This window comes from Varroa destructor, unplaced genomic scaffold, assembly GCF_002443255.2.
Source record: "Varroa destructor unplaced genomic scaffold, Vdes_3.0 BEIS01000005.1, whole genome shotgun sequence".
NCBI classification, from domain to species: Eukaryota; Metazoa; Arthropoda; class Arachnida; order Mesostigmata; family Varroidae; genus Varroa; species Varroa destructor.
In genome coordinates, this window is record NW_019211458.1 from 13315882 (window position 1) to 13339370 (window position 23489).

At 37.9% G+C, this 23489-nt stretch overlaps 2 protein-coding genes and 1 long non-coding RNA gene across 5 annotated transcripts; 2 read left to right on the forward strand and 1 right to left on the reverse strand.

Moving 5' to 3' along the window:
* Positions 1-537: 537 nt before the first annotated feature.
* Kap3 (kinesin associated protein 3) lies at positions 538-12295 on the forward strand. Its single transcript, XM_086990136.1, has 14 exons — positions 538-569; positions 3674-3929; positions 4976-5194; positions 5791-6051; positions 6292-6466; positions 6768-6803; positions 7563-7744; positions 8039-8164; positions 8407-8484; positions 9958-10135; positions 10266-10444; positions 10758-10985; positions 11175-11309; positions 11549-12295. Exons 1-14 carry the CDS (start codon positions 538-540, stop codon positions 11852-11854), a joined length of 2391 nt encoding a protein of 796 aa, XP_086846262.1. The 3' UTR covers positions 11855-12295.
* Positions 12296-15885: 3590 nt separating this feature from the next.
* On the reverse strand, positions 15886-17216 carry LOC147755305 (uncharacterized). The gene is made up of 3 exons (XR_015328379.1): positions 16948-17216; positions 16347-16449; positions 15886-16149 (listed from the first exon to the last, which is right to left on the reverse strand). It is a non-coding gene; the product is annotated as an uncharacterized LOC147755305 (long non-coding RNA).
* A 122-nt stretch (positions 17217-17338) lies between these two features.
* Positions 17339-19778, forward strand: RpS11 (ribosomal protein S11). Of its 3 annotated transcripts, none has more exons than XM_022808859.2 (4): positions 17339-17428; positions 18059-18176; positions 18582-18779; positions 19467-19778. In XM_022808859.2, exons 2-4 carry the CDS (start codon positions 18073-18075, stop codon positions 19639-19641), a joined length of 477 nt encoding a protein of 158 aa, XP_022664594.1. In that variant the 5' UTR covers positions 17339-17428; positions 18059-18072; the 3' UTR covers positions 19642-19778. The 3 variants fall into 3 exon arrangements, with proteins under 3 accessions (XP_022664594.1, XP_022664595.1, XP_086846263.1); XM_022808860.2 differs by having other exon boundaries at positions 17342-17401; XM_086990137.1 differs by lacking the exon at positions 17339-17428 and adding an exon at positions 17687-17708.
* The last annotated feature ends 3711 nt before the right edge of the window (positions 19779-23489 follow it).

Genomic DNA, 23489 nt, shown 5'->3' on the forward strand with positions numbered 1-23489 from the left:
TGATTTAATTTTAGTATCTTATTCTTTTAACGGAGTCATTTTTGGGCAGGGTGCATAATTAGTTGCGCTAAAGTAAAAAGCATGTACACAACAAGTTGTATAGAAGGCGGCCATTGGAAGAATTCGATCCTGTATCATGTACACCGAAGTATCTTTTTGAACGCTTCATCCAGTTAACTTCCAACGCGAAACGAAGCGTTTCAGTTCGAGACTACCTGACACGCCTCTGAGCAAACACGTTAGCACTGCACCGTTACGGAGACGGCCTTTATGTACTCTCCTGTCTGCGGACCTTAATTAGAGTAAATCTTGCCAAAAAAAAAAAACGTTCGTTTTATACCGGATGTAAACTTCGTTTACGTTTATATCAATTCTCGTATTACGGTGAGAAAAAAAGGTTTATTTAACAAGAGAAAGTTTCCAAAACTATTATTCAGATATAAGATAGCAATAGTTCGAAAAACGGTGTATGGCATAAATTCGAAAAACCTTCATCAAAGCATTGAGCTTTGAATCGGCTGGCATAGGCTAAGTTGAATGCATTCTGATACGATGTGTAGCACAACAAAGTAGATATTTACATTTTACTTTTATTTTTATTATTAGCTAATTTAGGCTGCACAAGGAAAGAAAGGTCGTTATGGCGCCTGCTGAGCTCATTCATGTTAGCAACTGACAATTCTGAAGGAAACGAGTTTATAGAAGCTTCTAAAGAAACAAGCTTGAATGCAAATAATAAGCGACTCTTAGTGAACTGGATGGTTTACATTGGAAATTCCGTATTATTTCAGAAAATATGAGAAAATCAAGTTGAATTAGTAACAGATTCATAGAAACTTCAATCTCATCGTAAGTAATGTCTGGCTTTCGTTATCAGGCGAGCTTATCTATGATTTGTCGGTGCCACCTGTGAAAACTAGGTTAAATGAAAAAATCTATTATAAACGACGATCTCTAAACGACGTAAGCTAACCAGAGTTAAGTTATTTAAATAAAATCTTTGAAGAACGTACAGCTAAGCTAACAATAAAGAATTTCAGTGCTGAACGGCAATGTTTCCTTCTCAATTTCGGAGACTTCTCCAATTCGAATAGTAAACGTTTTACCTAATATATTATTTAGAGGGTATTGGCCATCATTCATATAACTTCCAAAAATCGGATGCTTTCCCAGTTGTATTACGCGATACTTACATGGTTGCTAGGCAAATTTTTATGTTACTCTGGCTACACGGTCAACATGCCTTGTTACCAGGATTATTTAAAGGACATCGATAATGTTTAGTAACTATGTATTTAACCTGAGAGGAAGGCCACGTACCCCTGTTCGACTATTGACTGTAAGACTATATAGATAGTATTCTTCAAAATAATCATATTACCTGGAATCTAATTGGTCCTGTTTAGCGAATTTGAATAGATGGCCATAAAATTTTCGTTAACCTTGGTAACCACTGTGAATCCGAAAACAATGAAAAACGTCATAGTTGTTTCGTATTGATCCACGCAAAGCGAAATTATACGGCGACGTCTATACAGTGTTACTGAAGTTTGAGCTCACAACTGAACATATCATTCGCAGTCAGATTTTCTTGAATGCTAAAACGATATGACATTATTTCAGTGTATAATGTATTTCGTTAGCACGGAACACTCGGTACATCCGTTCGTCAAGCGTCACCGAAAGCTAAAAAATTATAAACATATAGAAATAGGATTAACTAAATTAGATTATTCTGGTGAAAATGAACGCGACGAAGAGCGAGGTCCGGGCAAAGAAAAAGCTTGATATATTGTACCTCTAGCTTAAAGGATTTAACTTAAATAGATCTAATTAGAGGACATGGAGAAGTGGTTCATTTTAGTGCTATGCAAACTGGCGTAATTTTATTACATTCTCGTCTTAGCCCATAGCCTCGTGTGCCAAGCTCGCACAACGATGATGGCGCAGTTCACCATAACCGTTAAATTTCCTTTATAAAATGGATTTTTGCTTCCTTGAATTGCTCTTTTTGCCATCAGGAGCTCATCCATCCATCCATCCATCCCGCGAATAAACTGAAAATTCCTCTTGAAATTAACTTAACAAAGGTAACTTAATATGAGTGTTAATTTCTTTCTTACCAACTATTTATCCAGAATAACGAAGACACACACAATTCCATGTGATTCCTGTGTGCAGAGACTTTTAAAGCCAATCTGATCTTTCGCTCTGGAAACGCACGCTAAAACGATTCGTCCAAATAATCGCGTTATTATATCGCTGTGACACATCGTGTTGCGAACTTATAGTTTTTGAAGCTTTAAACTCAATTGTAACAAAGTTATTTATCTGGACACGTCGCGCATCTTGCGTATACTGCGAAAACAAACGTATACTTCGCTTCCTTTTGATTAAATTTATTTATATTGTGTTTTCATTTGGTCATACCAATCGTATTCACGTAGTTAAAAAGGTATCCCTCTGAATTTTACAAAACGCAGCAGTATTAGATCTCAAACAATAAAAAAGAATGACATAATCGTTCTAATGATGTAACCTATTCAAAACTTATGATAATTATCCCTGTTATGGATTTTTTCAAGCGCGTTTTTATGCAGTATGCATATGACCCCAGACGTTTTGTAAAAACAATAATTTTTTTTGTAATGTTGAGTCCGTTGTTCCCTTGCTTCGTACAGTGCAATTCTGTCGATGCTGTACACGGACCCAAGATATGCCCGTTACTTATGTTGAATAACAAAATCCCATCGAGATATTAGCTCTCTTTTGATTTTCTATTTTTTTTTATACACATATGCTGAAGATTCCTTGCGATTTTGCCACCAATTAATATCTGAGTGAAATACTCAAACACGTAATAGAATAACAATCGTATTGTACGTTACAAGTAGCTATTGAAATTGCAAGACTCATTTAATTCAGATATGCTATTTAAATTCAAATGTATTAAATTGTCTATTGTGGAACAGCCTAGCTTCAAATATTCGTAGTAAATCGGAAAAGTCAACGATTGACTGCGTTAGGAAACAGCTTATAAAAACTAGCTCATCTCGACAGTGAAGACGAAGCGCTCTAAGGTACTTGACAAGGAACCTTTGTCCTGTTGATGGGCATTTTTGTGATTCCCTTGAAAATTACTACCATCAGACGGCGGTTCATTATTTTCAGCGTCGACGAAACGGGTAGAAAAGCAGAACAAATTCTGAATACGGTACCCAAGTCACGAAACCTGTACAGTTTCGTCACAGTATTCTATGGTACATTGTGTAAGGATGGTAGGTAATCATGACACATGTAACAGATTCGTTGACCATTGACAATATTTGTAATTACCAAGATTAATATTTACGCTGTTGTTTCAATTCCAGATGTTAAGGGAATCGATAGCGACGAATAGATACTTGGCTAGCTAGTAAAGCATTTTTAAATGATCACCACCCCACGGCAGTGGGGCGCTCAGTCAGTGTGTCCGATATATACAAAACGAGCGCTTCGATGTATTCCTTTAATGTTTGTCGTTACTAAATATATTATTAGGTATAAATTCTAGGGAACCAAATATAGTTATTGCGTCGCGTATCATCTTTGTATATCTATTGAAGATTATAAGATAATTCACAAAAACTAATCGAACACTTACGTCTGCTTTACTACCTTTTTTTTTTTTTAGGATTTCCTGTGACAAAGGGAATATTAGGAACAACAGTGTCGACAAAATGTCGTCGTTCGGCATTACGTCTGGGCCAGCTGGCCAACAACGTAGTGGGGTGCGTCGGCGAATAAGCAATGTCCAATTAGATGTACACCCCGTCGAACGTGCAATTGTTATTAGCTACGAACTGGAATGCGCTGTTACGGAGGCAGGTGAAATCGTTACAGACTCTGCCTTTCTTCAAAGGACCGTTCGTATTAGGAACCTTGATACCGTTAGTACACGGCTTTCGCAGCATTTATAGAGTGGTTTTTAGAAAAACATTTTATTCTGCGAATTTTGGATCACTTAATTACTAAGGTATGCGGTGGTACGCTTTTGAACATTGTTCTTTGATGACAAGGACTTGAGCGTGGGTCGATGCAATAAGAAATATATTTTTTTAACATTACTTTGCTACTACTTTAACATTACTACTTAAGTCATTAATTTCTAGCTACATTGAACTTACTGTATCCACAAATAATGTAGGCTCGTTAGTCCTATATGGAAACCTTTTATCGTCCTTTTTGATTATGGCATAAAAATGTTTTTGTCAAAAACATATTTTCACTACTATCACTTTTTGCGTTTTAGAGAGCAATTTCGGAAGATTTATTTAGCTACAATGCCGGCCACATGGGCTTGTATAGCACCAATTTTTCGGGTACGATCAAAGGGAAGTGTTAGTTCCTAAGGTTGACGTGCTCAAACGGCGTACCTGTGCTCCGACGCAGATTACCGCTTGACACCCTGCTCCCAATACATTTGGCACAAATGGCATTGACGTAGACGACGTAGTCCTGGTTCAATTTAGCAGGACAGGCATACTTTCGAAACAACAGGAAATTCTCTAGCGGAGGTCTAGCATCAAGGAACGTCGCCTTTTTAAAACGGCAAACCAAGGCCAATACGCTCCTCAGGAATCTTCCAGTGCCACATAAGACAAATTTAAACACGTTTAGTTTGTAGACTTCATTTTGAAACGTTTAATTCATGGTTATAATGAGTGTCGACTGAATTTTGATTATTATTATGAGCGTCTATCACAAACGCTCTGCCTGTTATTGTGAATATAGAAGATCAAGTCATGTCCTAAGGTCTATAGCTCAACTATTTTGGGTACTGCGCATCTGGATAATACGGCACACAATTCTATTGATCTCTCGTGCATCTGTGGAATCAATTTTGTACAAGGCGTGCTAATAATAATTACAAACGTAAATATGATTTTATTAAAAGTTGTAAAAAAGATAAAACCCATTTCGCGACGTGTTTCAGGACACTGATATGGTTATGCTGGCCGAGGATATATGTGAGAAAAATCCAAAATTGTTGTCAAAAGCTCAAAATTTATGTGAAATTGAACAGCTCTTACACTACTTAAGGACACGACGAGAAAAGTGCGCAGTCAGTAGTCCGAAAAATGGAGAACCGCCATCGGTGAGCATGGGCCAGCTTGACAACTACGTTGACAATCTTTACGAAGACGAACGAAAGGTAACTCTAACTCAGTTATTTATAGGCGAAAGTGCAAACGCAGCAAGCCAATTGCCTATTCAAAAACACACAGCTCACTCGGTAACGAACGCAAACATGGTAACGCTGACAATGGAGTAAAGAAAGCTAAGAGCTGACACACAAATTATACTACGATTGTTTTTTGTGCCATCATATTATATAGATTAATTCGTCAAAAACAAGCAATCTTAAGACCTGTCGGAGCACCGTAACAGCGTCGAAAACACTATGCATAATCCTATGAAGTACTTTAACGTATTCAGCGCAAGTTCTGATCAGATTATGCAGATTTAGTCTAACATTTATGCTAGGGGGCATTTTTTGGGCCCTCTTCAACTTAAATTCAATTTTACTGTTTGCGAAAAAAAAAGCTGAAGCAGTCCTGAATCTCATCACATCTTCCTAGAAGCAACAATCCAATTGAAATGTCGAATTTCTAAAATATGTGAATTAAATTCTCAGAGCTCACAAATTTTTTTCAACGCTCGACTCGATTGAACTAACATCTATTTGTTTATCCGTGACGTACGATGAGATTGCAATAGCAGCGAAGTTGTCCGACTTCACTTTTGCAGGTAGACGCATCATCAAAGATTTTATACCTTGCCCAGAATACGGAGAACCTGGAAGCGTTAATAAAACATGAAGTCCTTTTAGGCGCCTTAGCGCGCACGCTTCGTGAGGAGGGACACAGGAACTACTCGCTTGCCTCGAATATACTCAATTTTTTCCAGTGTCTTTCAAGATTTACTACATTTGCGTCTGTAATTGCCGACCACAAGGTCGGCTCGCTCACCATGGAACTCCTTCAGGGCGAAATGGCCAAAACGCAACAGGTAACCAGATTGGATTCTTTTAGATCTCCGTTGCATCATCAGCGCTCGATACAATTAGAGTCCACATTGCTATGGCAAAGTAAGAGTGACAAAAAGGAGAGAGACGAATCGCTTGTTTGAAAAACTGCATTATGGAATAGTCTTCAAACAAGCCCGTCGACGTATGCGATATGTCTTCACGCGCCTTCGATAATCAACTGTCTTTTGACAATATTTAATATCGCTATTCGCCATTTTCAGGTGCTGCACGAATTGGAGGAATCTCAGTTGTCGAACGATCTCGAGGCGTTTGAGAATCTAACGAAGAGCTACACTGCCGTGTTGCATAAGCAGGACACAATGCTCATTGCCGCGTTTAGTCTACTGCTCAATATTTCTACGGAACTAAAAAACGAAACTCGAATCGTCAATAAAGGTACATATTTGAGAAATACGGACAACCTTCATCATCTTGTAGGTATATTTCAGCTAATTCTATGCATACTCAACTAGCACCCAGCGGTACACTAACGAACAGCATATTCTAAGCTTTTGGGTGCAGGAGATGTCAAACTAGATAAAGAGGAACGAGCATATATACAGGGGTACTACTTATTCAGTTATTCGTGTTTATCTAAAATCTAAAAGAGAATATGGAAAAACCTCAAGGCAATCTTAACAAATATGTGCTAATGCATACAAATGTCGCCTAAATGTTGTTGTTTTCTACATTTCAGCGCAAACCGTTATCTATGGAAATCAGACCCGTTATGGTCAGCTTTTAGTAGCAAAAATATCGAAGCTTATGCACCGTATACTTTTATTCTGGTTGCATTCAGTTATTCTTGTTATTTTCTTATACATTAACCGATAGTAAAACGGTTGCCTGAACTATCTGTATTAGTTTAGTTGGCTTTTCTTGTGGAAGTAGTTCACGTATTTGTTCGGCGGCGTATTGATCAGTAATCTAGGTTTAAAAATGAATTATGAGATGATATTCAGTAATCTTTTTTGAACCCTGAAAATATATTCAAAAAAAGTAAGATTCAAAGCCGCTTTATATAGAAAGGAAACAATATTTTTAACACCTTAACATGGCTTCAACCAGATCAACACGAACATTAGTTGAACGGTGACGACATGTTACGCAAATTAGGCCAGGTAGCCGTTACTGATCTAAGTCAGGTGAAGAAGGGCTACCGTAGGAACTAATTTTTGACAACGTTATGGTTAACGAAGATTAAGAAGGGACAGCTAGCGAGGAAAGGAACAAAGGTCATATCGAAACCAAACATGTAGGCAAGGATGACAAAGTGACAGGAAGCACATTACTACATAGCCGGTATACCGAGGAAAAAATGCTAGTGAAGAAGACTGTCTGTGGATTTACAAATATTTTTAGATGCAAAGGTACTCGATCTGAACTCCTTTAATGGTATGATGATAAAAAAGGGAAATTATTTTTTCCATATTGTCTTGTTATAAATAATCCAACCCTACTGTGTTGCTCCGTGAACTGTTTCTTCTGACAGGTATTATTCCACTTCTAACATCATGCCTAGACCGAAAGAGTCGATCTTTGCTGCTCATTGTTTTAACGTTTTTGGTCAAATTGAGCATATACCAGGAGAACCTACATGATATAGGCCAGCCTGCGGCATTGGATAAGGTCTGCCAAATTATACCGACGGACGACACTGAAATCGCATCCATGGTCTGTAACAGAAATTAGCGAATAGCGAAATATTTTAACTAGGTTCATTGAAGAAGGAAACAAAGTGCAAACGCAGAGCTTTTTATTACTTTTTTTTTTTTTTTTTTAAATAATAACGTGTTATATTTGCGGATAACATGCTCATGATATTATTTACAACGAGACAATTTTAAAATGTTCCTTGCCGCGAAGGACTGACTCCACATTGAAGCGTGGTACGCATAGAAGTTACCTTCCCCCGTTTCCTATACGCGCTCACAACGTATTCTTTTTTTACATCTTAAAACCGAACAGACGCTTCGGCTGATTCACAACCTGAGCTTTAACTCCGACTGCCGTTGTGCCCTAGTCAGTTGTGGCCTTCTACCGAAACTCGTCACTTATATGGGATCTTCCGAAAAACCATCTCAACGAAACCAGGTAATGGGGAATGCGCTCTCTTTGAAAATGTAAACTTCCATGAATATTGTATTTAAAATATGCCCAGATGCATTTTCGGGTATATATACAGCGTTTTCGTAACGAACACACAGGATGATAGTTATAAATATGTCACATTGAACGCTTTTTAATTTAAACTGTACATGACGACGACCGTACCCTACTAGCTACCAAATCGAATTTTCTGAATCCGTATTTGCCCCGTTTTGCACATCTTTTAGGTGCTTCGAATACTGTTACTTATCGCTGCAGACAGTAGATTCATTGCGCACTTCGCGTACACGGATGCTGCACACGTGGTACAAAGCTTGGCGTCTTTGATGATACATCGGATGGCAAATTTTCAGCTCAATCGATACTATTGTACTAATATTTTTTATTTTAATTAATTTTATTAAATCTATATCATAGCTATAAAAATGTACTGTATACGGAGTCGGTCCTCGCGGTGTCACAGCCATTACTGCCCGCTGCGGGGCAACTGGTACAACTCTTACAAAGTAATCTTTTCTTAGGGACTATATACGTATTAATTAATTTCGACACGCAAGTTCCAGTTGTCTGAATATTAAATCTGTTTTGTGTACAGCCCCTTCATTTGTTAGAACATGTGAGTAAAAGATTTATGCTAGTAAACAATATAGTTCTATTGTACATAGTAGCAATACAGTAGCTCTTGTCACGGTGACATACATAGAAGATGTGTTGACTGCTGAGACTCTATTTTCTTCTGTGAAATTGTGCATATATTCGAAATCCTCATTGCATGGTTCTGCTAAAGAGAGTAATAGAACAACGTTGGCAAGTTTATACAACAAGCTTATACGAACTATTTACAAAGTAGAGCATTTTATTTATCAAAGATACAGCCCACATTTGAGTAGAGATAAGGAGGGGCATCTAAATTCGACCATGCATCGATGGGTTCTTCGTCATAGCGGATATGCCTTCAGCCGCTGTTCTTCGCATTAGAAGAAAGCCAGTGCTATCTAGAACGACAAAAAGGCTGATCATTTGCGGAAGCCCGTACGTTGTTTTCTTAATTTAGGCATAGATCAGGTAGTACCCAATGTGTTCGCGCGGGGCAAAACCTTACTATCGTAGTTTTTTTACCCGAAATCGCTGGTCTACGCTATTGCCAGTCTTCATAAGGTTTTTGAGAGATATAAGAAAGATTTCTATGACAATCAAACGATCCTTGACATAGTTTAGATTTAAAATGCTTAAAAACTCAATAAAATGGCTTAGAAATATAGTTTGAATAAACTATAATTTTTATATAAAAATTAACGGCTGTTTTGGAGAGCAGAGTTTCAAACGCCTATTCGCCGTCCAGATAAACTCCATGATGTAGTCTTTTCGAGATTAGATTAAACTACCGCTTGAGCTTTTTGACCGTTTCGAGTTCTTGTATTTCGAAAACTTTTAGCCCGCTCTTAGCCCGCATTTGACTCCGCTGTAACTTTTGCTACGCAGCTCATTTCAGCGCCCCACTATATTTGCAAATTCGAAAAAGAATACTTTGAAATGGCTGATAGAATCGAAGCTGCGATTGTAGAACAGTGGTTATATTGAATGAACATGATCATCAGGACTGACACTTTTAGTGCGTGCAAAGTATCAAATTTAGTCTAGATAGCCTTAGAAACAACTAATAAGAGAAAATACTTAGGGAAGTTTTGGTTCCTTATCTTATAAGTGCATATAAATAAACGAAAACAAATAGAATATCATGCTTGGCAAATAAACTAACTGAGCGACAATGCGTGCAGGTGCTAGGCCTGATTCTGGAAGGCGAGGGAACTGATGGCCAATGTTCGGCTGAACTGGCTGCTGTAGCCCAAGCTTTAGCGTCAAATTTATCTTGCGCCCAAATTATCTGCGAACGCAATGGACTTAAGTTTCTCATTAAGCGAGCTCTGAAGAACAACGACTCTCGTCTACTTAAAGGTATTTTATAAGGAACTAATAATAATGGAGCATGTACTTTTATGTGCTAGTAACAAACTCATTTATCCAGTACATCGAGACATTCAGAGCTTGCAGTGTATGAATAATCTTGACAATGCTACCATTTCAGTGGTGCGAAACATCTCTATGCATGAAGGCCCAAGTAAGCAGCTGTTTTTGGAGCACGTGGACAAATTTACCGAAAGGCTAATTATGCAAACCGAGCCGCTGACATCGCCACTCTGCTCACCGATGGCGTTAGAGTGCGCACGAATCTTAGCCAATCTTGATCAAACTGAATTCTTTCAGGTCGGTATATCGTAATTCCTGAAAAGGCAAGTTTCTTAATTAACGAGAAGTACGAAACAGCAAAGAGGGTTTTTTAGATATTTTTAGAGCTTCAGATGAAGACTAATCTGACCCCTAGCCGTCATATTCTCACTGCCTTTTCATGTTCTGAAGTTTCATCTTGCGCAAGCATTTTATATATTTTAATCGTTTGAGCAAGTGACGATTCTATATCTTAAAAAAAAAAAAAAAAAAAAGATATTTCCAAATGATCTCAAAAGGGAAGAGTAGTAAAAATTTGTGGAATAACAGATTTGGATGTCGTCATCGTCAGGTCTCTCGTCAGGTAAATCGTCGCGGTATATTGGCTTGGCTAAACCACCAACTCCGAGAAGCGGCATCTCGGCTTTCTGTCGAAGGCAAATTCACTGCAGAAGACGATCCAACGCTCGATCTTCTTACTCTCTGTGCCACTTATGTAGAGAATGATGCTGAAGTTGCGCTGGCCTTCGTCGACGGGCAACACGCTGAGCCGCTGTTAACGATCCTGAACGCATGCCAGGTAACTGAAGCCGTCTGCACGGTATCTATTTTCACTCCTTTCGTCTGAAGCGTAATAGATTTCAATTGGCTATTCAAGACCGCATAATACTGGCAAAAAGTATTGTGAGTCATGTATATCATCTAACCATTATTGCAGGGATATTAACTACGCTAATATTCGCCTTATATTTCCTAATTTGCAATATAGGAAAACGATACCGTCGTTTTTCACGTTCTTTGGGTCTTCTACTGTCTACTTCGACATGGGCCTTCACGCGAAGCTGCCCTTGCAAAAACGCCCCTAGCTAATTATCTGCTAGACTTATTAAACGATGCTAATAAGGTATTACTATAAGGCCGCTTGTATGATATTATTTGCTGCTGATTTTTCAATAATCGTAAATGCTGACGTTATTTCCAATTAAACTACTCTATTTCTGAAATACTAAAGTCTTCAAGATTTCAGTAAAGGGACCACTTTAATTAACAAGAAGGACTAGGAATAAAAGCTGGCCATATTAGTTTATGGTACAAAATAATACCACTTAGTTCTCTATGCTAATATGACATTTTAATCGACAGGGCGTCCAATTAGTATGCGACGCCGCGTTGGACCTTCTATCTGAAACTGGGTCCGACTGGGCAGCCAGAGCCCGAGCGGCTAAATTCAGCCACTTCAACGCTCAGTGGATCGATATGGTTGAGGGAACTCCCGACCCCCAAGGAATCCGGCGGCTCTCAGGAATATCAGCAGCCAAACATGGTGGGGACCAGGATACGTTGGGGCACGATACTCGAAATCAAAATCAAGTAACAGACAATAATACATCATATGATCGTTTATATGATGGAATGAAACTAGCACTTGACGTAGATGACGAAAATTGAAGCTAAAAACGTATTTCGAAACTTTTCTGTCAATCAATTAATTCAACTGATTAACTAGCGGACCCACAACTAAGGTTGTTGCGATCTGCTGCCATGTAGACCTGTCTCTGTCGAAACAGCCATTCACTAATGAAAAAGTCGAAGCATAGAGCAAAAACAAATGGGAAGAACATCACTGTATGATGATATCAGAGAACATAATATATACCTGATGTGCTAGCCAAAGGCACATTGTTAAGTGGTCATTTATTATCGTATCTATATCAATTCACGTGCTTTATTTAGTGTAGATAACAGCTGTTGCTTATGTTGAAAGTACCGCTTTGCTACTGTAGGATTTGGAACCAACCATATTCGGTTACATGTTATTCTTAAACGCGCCAATTAAGCTTTGGCACTGTCTCTGAATAAAACCCAAATCAAGTAAATGGTTAATGGTCAGTGTGATATTGCCATTTTTTAACGACGACCTATATCTCACCTCTATAAACAGTTGTTTCTGAACTACTAACAATTCACTACAAATGATGAGCATATTTAAATTTCGAATCGCTTTCTCTCAATATTTTTACTCCGTAGTCAAGATTTGTAGAGAAATAAATTCGAAAATTTCGAAAGAACGAATTGTTGTCTGTTAGCATGTGCAGCCTCGGAACAACTATCGGCTCTTCGATAGCCGTTCTAATACAACAGAATGCACCCGTCCCTAAAATGACAGCCAACTGAAGCGTTGTCAATGCCACCTTCTAACAATCCAATAACGGTATCCGGAGCGTTAGACAGTAATCTTATTTACGGAACGCTGCTCATAATCATCTGATTCTAAAGCGTGCGATGGACAAACACGGCCTGTGATGTCTGTCCTAAGGCTGAAATTGCATTTTCCATAATCGCACTGCATACACTTTAATGCTCGATACGCCCAAAAACACAAAATCAGCATAGTACTAAATAGGCTCACATACTTATTTTCCGAATGACTGTCTTCGTCTGTTTCGCCTCGACAATCTAACCAACCATCGCCTCAGATAACGTCAAAACGTAAGAGCAGTAGGATGCGTCATACAGTTAGCAGAATATCCATCAGGACAAAGAGAAACAATTAGTTGATTTCTGTAATTACATGAGCCCAGCATGCATGGTTTAGAGCAGATTATTGTATTTTTTACTGTATATGGCTGCCAGCTGCCTCGTTTGTGACCTCATTATCGTCACGGCCTGCGGGATTAACAGGAATTCGACAACGGACAAGGTGTTTGTCACATTTCGTTTCATCGGTACCAGATCTTTAGAGATTTTGCAGCTCTTATATTGTAAATACTTCGGTACAACTTTACATATCCAAAGTCTCTCAGACATTTTTTGCATTGCTCAGCAGATTTTGGAGAAGGAAGCAGCTACCGTAAATTGTATAATCGGTTGTAAAAAAGCATTAAAGTCATAGAGCAGTTCATTGTTTTTTAAGATCTGTCCTCTTATCTTAATGCAATTTGGAAATTTTGCGGACCCTTTCAAGTTTCCTATTGTTATTATTATTATTATTATAGTTATTTCCTATTGTCTATTGCTTTACCGGATGTAATCGAAAGAAGTAAACGGTTTGGTCCACACACAAAGTCAATGAAAATATCAAGTAACCTTGATCGAACATAGAATACCAAATATGAAAGCTAACTACAAAAAAACTTATACAAAAATAGACATATAAAAAATATAAAATTTTTTAACTATAATTTGCTATATATTCAAGAAATAGCTTCAACAACAAATATATGTTTAAAGGTCACAATACGGTGATAAACATCCTATTTTGACCTTTGATCATAAGCCTAGCTGACAGTATTTTATAGTTTTACCTACTGAAGTAATTTCTAATGGTTTCTGTCTACCGATAGAAATTGTGTTACGTAATAGATTCAACACAATAAATGTAAACTTCTGAAAGGAACTTTTTGGAAAACAACTTTTTGTTCTCGCCGATAGCCCACTTGTGATACAATCGCAAATATCTGCGATAACATATGCAGATATGATAGGCATCATGCAAACTGGTTTCGTATTAAAGTTTCCAAGAGCTCCAATGTGATCCGATACAATGGTCACCTAATAATCTAGGATATTTAACAATTAATATCTGAATAAAACGGTTGTCCAAAAAAGTCCTAAGTAGCATATCAGGTATATATTACTTTATGAGACTTGGAGAAAGCGGATTCTTCGTATAGAGCGCCCACGAGAGCCCTGATAGCGGTTCGGGGGCTGAACACACCATTTAACAGTGTGGACGTGTGCTCACAGGTAGAGCTACTTTTTCTACGGTCTATATTGGCTCCGAAAGAATCTTCATGCCATTTTTTGAAAAATTAATTTCTTTGGAATTTTCGCGAATCGGGAAAACAAACGGCATATCTATTGTAATCGACTTTTTACAAAACGTGCAAATAAAGTGTGACGACAAGCACCCTTTGCAATGAAACTGCTATCGGTTTCACGACATCAAAGCTAATTTGTCACTTGTGGCATTACCGAGAAGTGATACTCGATGGGAGAGCAAAATTGCCCGCTCTTTTTGGTGCACCCGGTTGGTCCTGATATGGCTATATCTAGAGTCTACCTAGGTCTTTAATTGCCATTTTTTCTGAAGATCTAACACTGATTTGCATTCAGCAGAGTATATTTGTACACTAAAAGTAGTCAATAACTTAACAGCTAGCATGTACTCACAGATTGAATATGGTAAGTTAATTATCCGTAGGACTACTCTTTTTATAATATGGATAAACTTTTGTTGTAATAGTGCAACGACTAGAATCTGTACATAGGTACAATCAGAGTGCAAACTATTAGCTAAACAAATAAATATATGTTATCATAGCTACCAGCGTAGATCTCGTACGTATAGTCCATGATTTTTTCTATCTTACCTCACAAAGGAATGTGTTATATTTGAAGAAAATGTTTAAGCTAAGTTATTTATTAACGTTAGGCATCCTTAGCACATAGCATGCTAGTCATCGAAACTAAATAGAGAGCATAAATTTCGTCCTACTTTTAGTCCATTTCGTTTGTTCAAAAATGTATATATATATATATATATCATTATAGCAATTGGATTTTACCATTCTACATAAAAACGCGTATGATTTGGTTCTCATGCTTTTATTGCACTGCATATCCGAGGTTGAAAAAAACTATGAGATTAGCTTATGACTACATACTTCAAATTGTCGTTCATTGCTGCTGTTAGGAATTGCTCTTTCCAGAGTTGGTTCCCAGCGCGAAAAGTATTTTGAACTTATAGCACCCCACGTGTCTTTAGTTTTAGTAGACAAACATTTTATTATCCTTCTGGGGGATTAGCGTATCGTCATATTATTGTCAGTGTATGTAACATTTTATCCTACCCTGGTTATCTTATATAATACCCCCAAGCTTTATATAATTTTATATAATATACAAGCTAGCTACGGGGAGGCATGAACACACCCCGAGATTAACAAATGTTTTGTACGGAATCTATATCTGCTTAATTTTTGGCTTGAATAAATGTTCGTCCTGTCTTGATTTGTAGCCAATTCGGTAACTAAAGTGAACATATTATTTATTATATCAACTAAGGAACCCTAATTACGCTTTGTCTTATCGAAATTCTGTATTTTCTTATTTATTAATCTATCATATACCATGCGTTTTATCTATAATGAAAAATACGCAACGATACTGGTTTGAGAAGAGAATCTTCAGCAAAACGAAGCTATTTTTATCGAACGGCAGTACTTCAGTTGTTGGCTCACAAATGAAAGAAAACTGCATCTATGGAGGAAGGATACGATCATTAAGAGAGATAGGTTCACTCAAAGAAACACTTGCACTGCAGCTAGCATCAGTGTAGGTCAATATATAGACTGACAGATCTGCCATAGACACGTATTTAGTTATATAATTTTCCTTATTCATAATTATATAGTGCATAATTTTACGTTTGAATAAGAATTTGTTTGATTAACTAACAGTGAAGTGTTGATGCTGCATTTTTAAAAAATAGACACCCTGATTTTTTTATATTTCAATGGTATCACTGTTTATTTATTAACATTATTTATGTTTTCTAAGTTTCTTAATTAAAAAAAAAGCCTTTTCTATTCAATCCTCAGCTTTGAATGCATCGTAGCTTTTTGGCTCTGGTATCCTTTGGACACTATTATCAGAAGTCATGAGCCCGTAGCGATGCGGTTTCCATATGTGGCCCTAGCGTCATTAGCTGCAGTTTTGTTTACCCATCCATTCGACAAAACCTTCACACAGATATGCAGATTCGAGCTATGATAAATCAGCTTATGAAACCGGTCTCTGTACCGCTTCAAGCTCCACTAGACCTCTTAGATATCTGTTTTTAGCCCAGTTCTTGTAACACAGTTTTACTAAATTTATGCATATTGCATTGTCCACGCCAACAAATATAGTAAAAAATACATTACCAAATTCAACTTACGTTACTCAGAAAATAGATCTGCTAAAGTGTCAATGCTATCTCCGAAAAAATAACATTATTAATTCGACCTGCTGATGTGATCCTCTGTCATCTGGAGATTGCCCTGTAAATATACAATTAGGCAAAAAGACATGCACAACTAGCTAAAGATCGATATATGTTAATCTAAATATAAGTTTTCAACTAATTTCTTTTCTTTTACGATTTATCTATGTTGTAGACATCACAGTTGATTGTCAGTTAGGTTAATTAAGTTGAGTTATTAATTGTAATTGATAAAGGGTAGTTGCAGCGAGAAGTAAATAAAACATACGATTACACTTACATAAAACTAATACAAATTTTAAAGATTAATTCACCTAACAATTTTTGATATTTGTGTCTATCCTTAGATAAATACAGATGTACTTATTGTCGATGTTCTTTTATCGAAAAACAATAAATGAGGTCAACATTTTACTTCCAAATATGATTGCTGAAAAGCATCGATTACGATTAATTGTGTATTTCTTTTTCGCCGAAAGTTTCAAGTAATATGGTTTCTTCGCTGAATTCAACAAGCAACAACAATTGATCATAGTTATGACATATGCATTCTAACCTGATACTTTTACTTTGCAAAAGAACCTATTTACAGTTCCTACATTAAAACGTATAGCAAGGCATACTTTCTAAATATAACGCTAAGCTCAACAGCCCGAATTGGCGGGTGAACGCTTTTGTGTGTGGGTGAACAAAACATCGGTTTTGTTCATTTGAAATTTCCCGGGTTTCGGCAACGATCATGATTGTTTTCCTCGAAATTGTCATCCTTAGATCACTTCCTTTCAAGATTTATATTTTCAGTTATTCCTGTCTATAAGGTAGATCTATGCTTTTCTCTGTCACATTTGTTTCACCTGTTAAGGTTTAATTTTACAGGTTATAGTGCTTCGTTCGGGCGTTGTCTTTTGAAACAAATATTAATATATGGTTATGCTCATTTTCGAAAAACCGCCTCGGGGTGTAGGCCTGCGCATGTTCCGGTCTTTTCCCGTGTACACAGAGAAGTGCTGGTAGGTTTCCACGTGGATTGTAAGAAAGTGAGTTTTTTTTGTGTGATTTTTGAGTGTGGCTTTGTTCCAATGAAGTTCTGGGCAGAATCAAAAATCGTAATAGTGCCACTGAGTTGAAGATACGTGCATAATCTAGGCCAATCTAATGATGAACCTGGTGTTCTAAGCGCTGTGCTGGACAATGCCCGGCATGTTTGGATTGATTTGGCATTCCTCTATATAAGCTCATTTATTAACAATCTTAATACAATATTCAGGCCAATTATTAGCTCTGTGATAAAAATCGTATCAGTCAACGGTACCTATGGTATCTATGCCGAAAACTCGACACATTGGATTGTTGGAATTTGACTTCACGGCTTAATATTTTCATACGTAGTTTATTGTACCACCAGACAGTAGTTGTTCCCGTGCGCTCTTCTTCTTGTTTGACACCGAGCATAATCATTTTTTTCAAACCAAGTTCATAGCATTAACTAAAAAAGGTGTATTTGTAATTTACAGTGACGGGCTTCGCACTTAGATTTAAATCGGAGCTCAATAAACTTTTTTTGATTAAATGTCAGTGTGGTTTTTATTTGTTACAATGTAATGTGTTTTTCAGTTGGTTGTATATGTTACTACAAGAAGTGTGTTGTTGTTCATGCTGTTTTTTAGCGTAAAAATCCACTATGGCGGATGTGCAGAACGAGAGAGCGTATCAGAAGCAGGAAACAGTTTTTCTTAATCGTAAGGCTACGTCCGCGCGTAAGCCCATCACCGTTCGCCATGTTAGGTTTGTATTTTAAACAAACATTTAGTCGTATGTTGACAATTGAGTAAGTCGCTTTTAGTTTTTTCTGTACGTCGCTCGATTACTGAACGTACGTGATTTCGAAAGCTATGTTATAGTAGAAGATTTGCAGTTTTCTCGGAGTTTGCTTCATAGTTCTTTGTTCTGCTACAACATACGTGCGTCACTGGTTTAAACACTGGAGAGGTGCCTAAGCGCTAGGTCGAAATCGTATGTATACGCATGTTTGTCACTAAAGGAAGGTAGCATATAACAGTTGTTAAAACTAAACTTGTATAAAATTTTCATTTCTACTATGATTTGTGTGATTGTTATCTTAAAATATTGTCTAGTTATATATGCACATACATCATACTGATTAATTAAAGCGACTGTTTTGCCTTAAAGGTACTCGAAGAACGTAGGGTTGGGCTTTAAGACCCCAGTTGAAGCATTGAAAGGTACCTACATCGATAAAAAGTGCCCCTTTACTGGCAATGTCAACATTCGTGGCCGTATCCTTAAAGGAACTGTTATCAAGATGAAAATGCAACGGACAATCGTTATCCGCAGAGACTATCTGCACTACGTCCGTAAATATAACAGGTAAATATATTAAGAACAGACAACCTTGCTTGATTTTTTTTACCAGTCCCTTCTGAAGCTGAGGTTATGCTAAGTAAAAGTATTAGTGAGTATAATAATGAGGAATAAAGCCCAGTGGTATATTATCTTTTGCAAAACGGAAAGTTAAGACTTTACAATTGGCAATACATCCTATGATAGCCTTCGCAAACCGAGTTGTTTGTCGTCAAAGGGGCTATGTGGGTAAATCGATGGTAGCCGAACTACAATCACATTTTAAGGCAAACAAATCCTGCGAATCTCTTAAAAATCAAAAAACGCTGACAGCGTTCTCAACTCTTTGGTTCGAAAGTGGACAAGCGATAGTATTGCTAGCCCATTCGTCTAGGGGCTTTATTCTTGGCAAAGTATGAGTTCGGTCTTGTTTCCAAATACGGAGTATTTCGTAAAGGCATCGCTATGTTATAGTCTGCGTCTTTGAGATGGTATAGCTATAACTATAATGTTCATAGGCATTGGCTTGATGTTCATAAGGAACAACTTTATTTGGACTCATAGTGATCGATGAAAATATCAATGAACATACTGCATAATAGAAAACGATGCCTCGCAAATTGTTATGTGAACGAATAAATACGAATTAATTCTGCCAAGATGGTACATCTGTAGTTGATTAATGGTTCCGTTATTTGTTTATCTAAATTACAGGTTCGAGCGTCGGCATCGTAACATGTCTGTGCACCTCTCGCCCTGCTTCCGTGACGTTTCCTTGGGCGACGTTGTCACTGTCGGAGAGTGCCGTCCCCTCTCAAAAACAGTGCGCTTCAACGTTCTCAAAGTAACAAAAGCGCCCGGAACAAAGAAGCAGTTCCAGAAAATGTAAACGGGCTCATATCGAGCCCTTCTTGAAGAAACAGACTGGCTGTACCAGTAACATTGGTCCAGTAACACGAAAAGGAGGCTCTTGTGATCCGTGTGTAAAGAATATGCTGAGGTCAGTAATAAAGGGCCATAAAATATCGTCGATGTTTTCCTTATCACTTCATAATCAAGATGGATCGTCATTTTTTACTTACAAGTTCTATTACTTAAATATGTATAAGTGAGAGACTTAAAATATGACAGGAATGATGGACCCCCTAGTAGAATCCTATAACAATAATTATAAATGGTACTACTAGATATCAGGCGTGCTACATGAATTAGGACACAAAACACCTCGGACATAAACCAGAAGTGAATGGGCTAGTCCAATAGAAGCAAAAATAGAGCTCCAAGTGAACTGTATGATAACGCTGACCGGGCAACTACATATTCTCTCAGATGAAACACATCTAGTTAGGAAGTACATTCATGAAAATGTCCACATTGGAATTCAGATTTGTCCCAATAACATCAGGAATGAAGTCCGGGAGTGCACACGACTGGTTAAAACGACAAGACGCATTTACGAGCACGCGTACCCGCCTTTGAAGTCCGTGGCGAGAAAGATCGGAAATTCATCTAGTCAATTTTAACTCTCGAGGAAACTGACATCGATACAATAGGGGAAATGATAGCATTTTCGAAGTAACTGATAAAAGCGATTTGATAGATAAGCTTCTAACGTTATTCGAGAAGTTTTTACCCATAGAAATTCTCAGACACAGTCAATTAGTTGGTAACATGATTCAAAGCTGCCCCTTGCAACTAGCCAAAGACGGCAAAAAAACAGTTAAATGAACTTTACGGGGCGGGCTGGCAGAACGATTTAAAGAATTATCTAAGAAATTGGAAAAGACTCTTAAGTACCTAAAAGAGTTCTCACTGCTTTTTGTCTTTCAAGTTCAGCTACTCCAGGAAAGGATGCATTTCTGGTGCAGGTAGCTCTCGAATTCAGATTGCTCCCTTATAGGCGACCACGATACACGCTCCGTCACTAATAAGGAAGATAGTATCACATCCTTAGACCGATGAGAGTAGTCGCGAACGAAGTAAAAAAAAAATCGGTCAGGATCAATAAGAGACCGAAAGTTAGGGAAAGAGTTTACAAGGAATATAACCTTGCTATTATTATAAGCAGCTAAACAACTTCTCTTCTGCTGACCTGTTGTTGTTTAAGAACATCTAGAAGAACGTCTGCCCTATCATACATAATGTCAAAATCATAGGATAAAAACCTTTTCGAGCAGAGATGATGGGATTATCCTAGGAAGGACTACTTAAAAAGTATCAAAAGGTCTTTTATAATCCGTTGTCACATATGGAGTGCATCCCAAGATCAATACGTCTAGGCAAATGAAATTAATCATCATTGGAGCACAACTAAGGAGGAGGTGCTTTAGCTTTAGACTCTACCCCAGGACTACGGAACACACCCACGCTTTCTCTATTCCACGCCACGGGAACAACTGGGTTTAGATATGCAATTGTAGAAGTTTGACGCAGCGTAACAGCACAGGCACATATTCCCTCACTTGGGCGCATCCCTATCGGCTGAATTTCGCACCCAGTGGTGGGTAAATAACAGTCTTTTGTTGTCTTAAATGCCAAGAATGCACGAATGAACCAGTCAAAGACAAAAGTTGTTACAACTCTAGCGGCTCAGTTCACCTAATCATTGTAATGTATAAGGGATTCTTTGGATGATGGTATGACGCTTTGCAACACTACTAGCTTTAGCTTATGCCAAACAGAATCACCATTTTAGGTATAGTATTAAGGACCTGCCCCTATCAAGAGCCTAACTGCAGTATTTTTTGCTGGACTTATCTGGGACCTAAGAAACGGCACGGCAACCATATAAGCAGTTACTAACCTTGAAAATGATACCGTATCTTCGCCAATTCCTTTTCTCCCCTTCATTTTTTTTATTTCTGAATATTGATAAACATTTTCGTCACCGCTAAAATGTGGACCACCGTGGTTCCACCATTGTTAGTTATGGGCACCATCACAACGCATTCAAAGAGAAACACATTTGCCAACCAGACCACATCGCCTCATGACAAGATAACTGGCTGGGGTAGAGCTACTAGGTTGGTGTAAGAACTCCTAATGGTAAAAAAGGCTATTTACGGTAAGGCTGACTGGACGATGAGCGAAGAATCCGGCAGGCACTAGTGCCTTCAAACAGCCTGTAGTATTAATTAATTAAAGATCTGGCCTGTAAGAAAGACATATAGGGGAAAAAAGATTCCTATTGAGCCTCTAATGACAAAAACGTTTAGGAATGCTAGCTGTATTGTAGCCTCTTCAAATTGTCCCCTGATAGCGCAGGTAACGTATTTGCCTGCCGATCTTAGTAACACGTTGTGGTCTGGACCGGAGCATAGAAAGACTTCACTTCGTGCTGGGAGCCAGGCGTCTAATGAAATGCTTAACGGCGATATCGGACGTAAAGTTCGGCATAGAGAGACCCTTGGATTTATCGTATCAATACCCCTTTAGCGAGAATTAGTTAGCGATGTTTATGTTCAATACATTTTTTTAGCTGACCGGTATTTGGAAAACGGAAAATTTGGAAGCTCTCCTTACCTAGGGCGGAATTTTTCACGAATAGTTAATGCAACAAAATCATCGTTACTGGTGTTTGTCTTGCTGGTTTTTCTAAAGAAAATAACAAAAACAGCAGATGGAACAGGTAGTGTGATTTTAGACAACCTTTCACAATTTTCTAGAATTTCATGAGTTTCATTCTTATTCTATTTTGTGAACATAACGATTGTCGTGATAACAGCTAGAGGTGAGGACGTCTAGATAAAAGTTATGGTGTATCGACTATTGAGCACGGTTCTTGCGGCTTCGCACATTACTTCAGTTAGAGATGCAATGCAAAGTGTTCGAACGCTTTTTCTTCTTTAGCGTATAACACTGCCTAACAAAAGATGCGGCCTGCAAGTTCCTAGTTTGACGTTTTTGAGTCTCTTTTTATGAGCCGAAACGTAACGATTATTTCCGACAAGTTAGGGCTAGAGACACCTCTTGTTATCTGTACACGGCCGTAATTCCTATATTTCAAAGTAGGAAATTAGTGTCTCATCGGATTACTTAGTGTCCCAGCGTTTTTTGTATCTTATGGCATATCTTATATGAGCAAACTCACCACTGTTTGTCTACATTGGAACTTGTGTACGTCACTGCCTTTCTGTATACTCCACTCGTCGGCACTTTTTATACTTGCAAGCGATAACGTGAAGAAAATTAAGAAGTTGTATAACAAAGTGACACGTTTGAAGTTTTAGGATGACTTAAAAGGTAATGTACAATTAAGAAGAGATAGGGCAAAGGTGGCGAGAAAAGGTTAGGTTCTTTTAGAAGGTGGTCATAGTGACTTGATAATACTAATTATGCATAATCGCATGAACAATGTAGAATAGTTTTAGTTGTTCCGGAATCTGTTCTCGTCATTCACCTATTGGCAACGTCTGCTTGTGTACGCTTCCATGTCACCGAGTACAACTTATATCTCATATACAGCTACGTGTGTGATCAGCGGATTATTAGTAGTGAGACAGAGAAGAATATATAAATGAATAGAAACATTTTCAACCTTTTGCACTGACTACGAAAAACACAGATATTGATTCATAATCACGCTTTGAGGGCTTTTCTTGAAAATAGAAAAGCACAACCCAGTAGTATTCTTTTTATCGAAGTGCCTAAAAGTAAGATCATTAGTTTGCTTTTCTTCTACCCGTTCGAGCACAGCCGTTAATTTTCATGAGTACACTGCACGCATCTCCAAAGTAA

Excerpts from the sequence above, each read along its gene's own strand:
- Kap3 (XM_086990136.1), top strand. The coding sequence starts at position 538 with ATGCATTCTGATACGATGTGTAGCACAACAAA. Across the intron at positions 6,052-6,291 it reads AAATGGCCAAAACGCAACAG|GTGCTGCACGAATTGGAGGA; the intron begins GTAACCAGATTG and ends CGCCATTTTCAG. Across the intron at positions 7,745-8,038 it reads ACACTGAAATCGCATCCATG|ACGCTTCGGCTGATTCACAA; the intron begins GTCTGTAACAGA and ends AAAACCGAACAG.
- RpS11 (XM_022808859.2), top strand. The coding sequence starts at position 18,073 with ATGGCGGATGTGCAGAACGAGAGAGCGTATCAGAAGCAGGAAACAGTT. Across the intron at positions 18,177-18,581 it reads ATCACCGTTCGCCATGTTAG|GTACTCGAAGAACGTAGGGT; the intron begins GTTTGTATTTTA and ends TTTGCCTTAAAG. Across the intron at positions 18,780-19,466 it reads TACGTCCGTAAATATAACAG|GTTCGAGCGTCGGCATCGTA; the intron begins GTAAATATATTA and ends TCTAAATTACAG.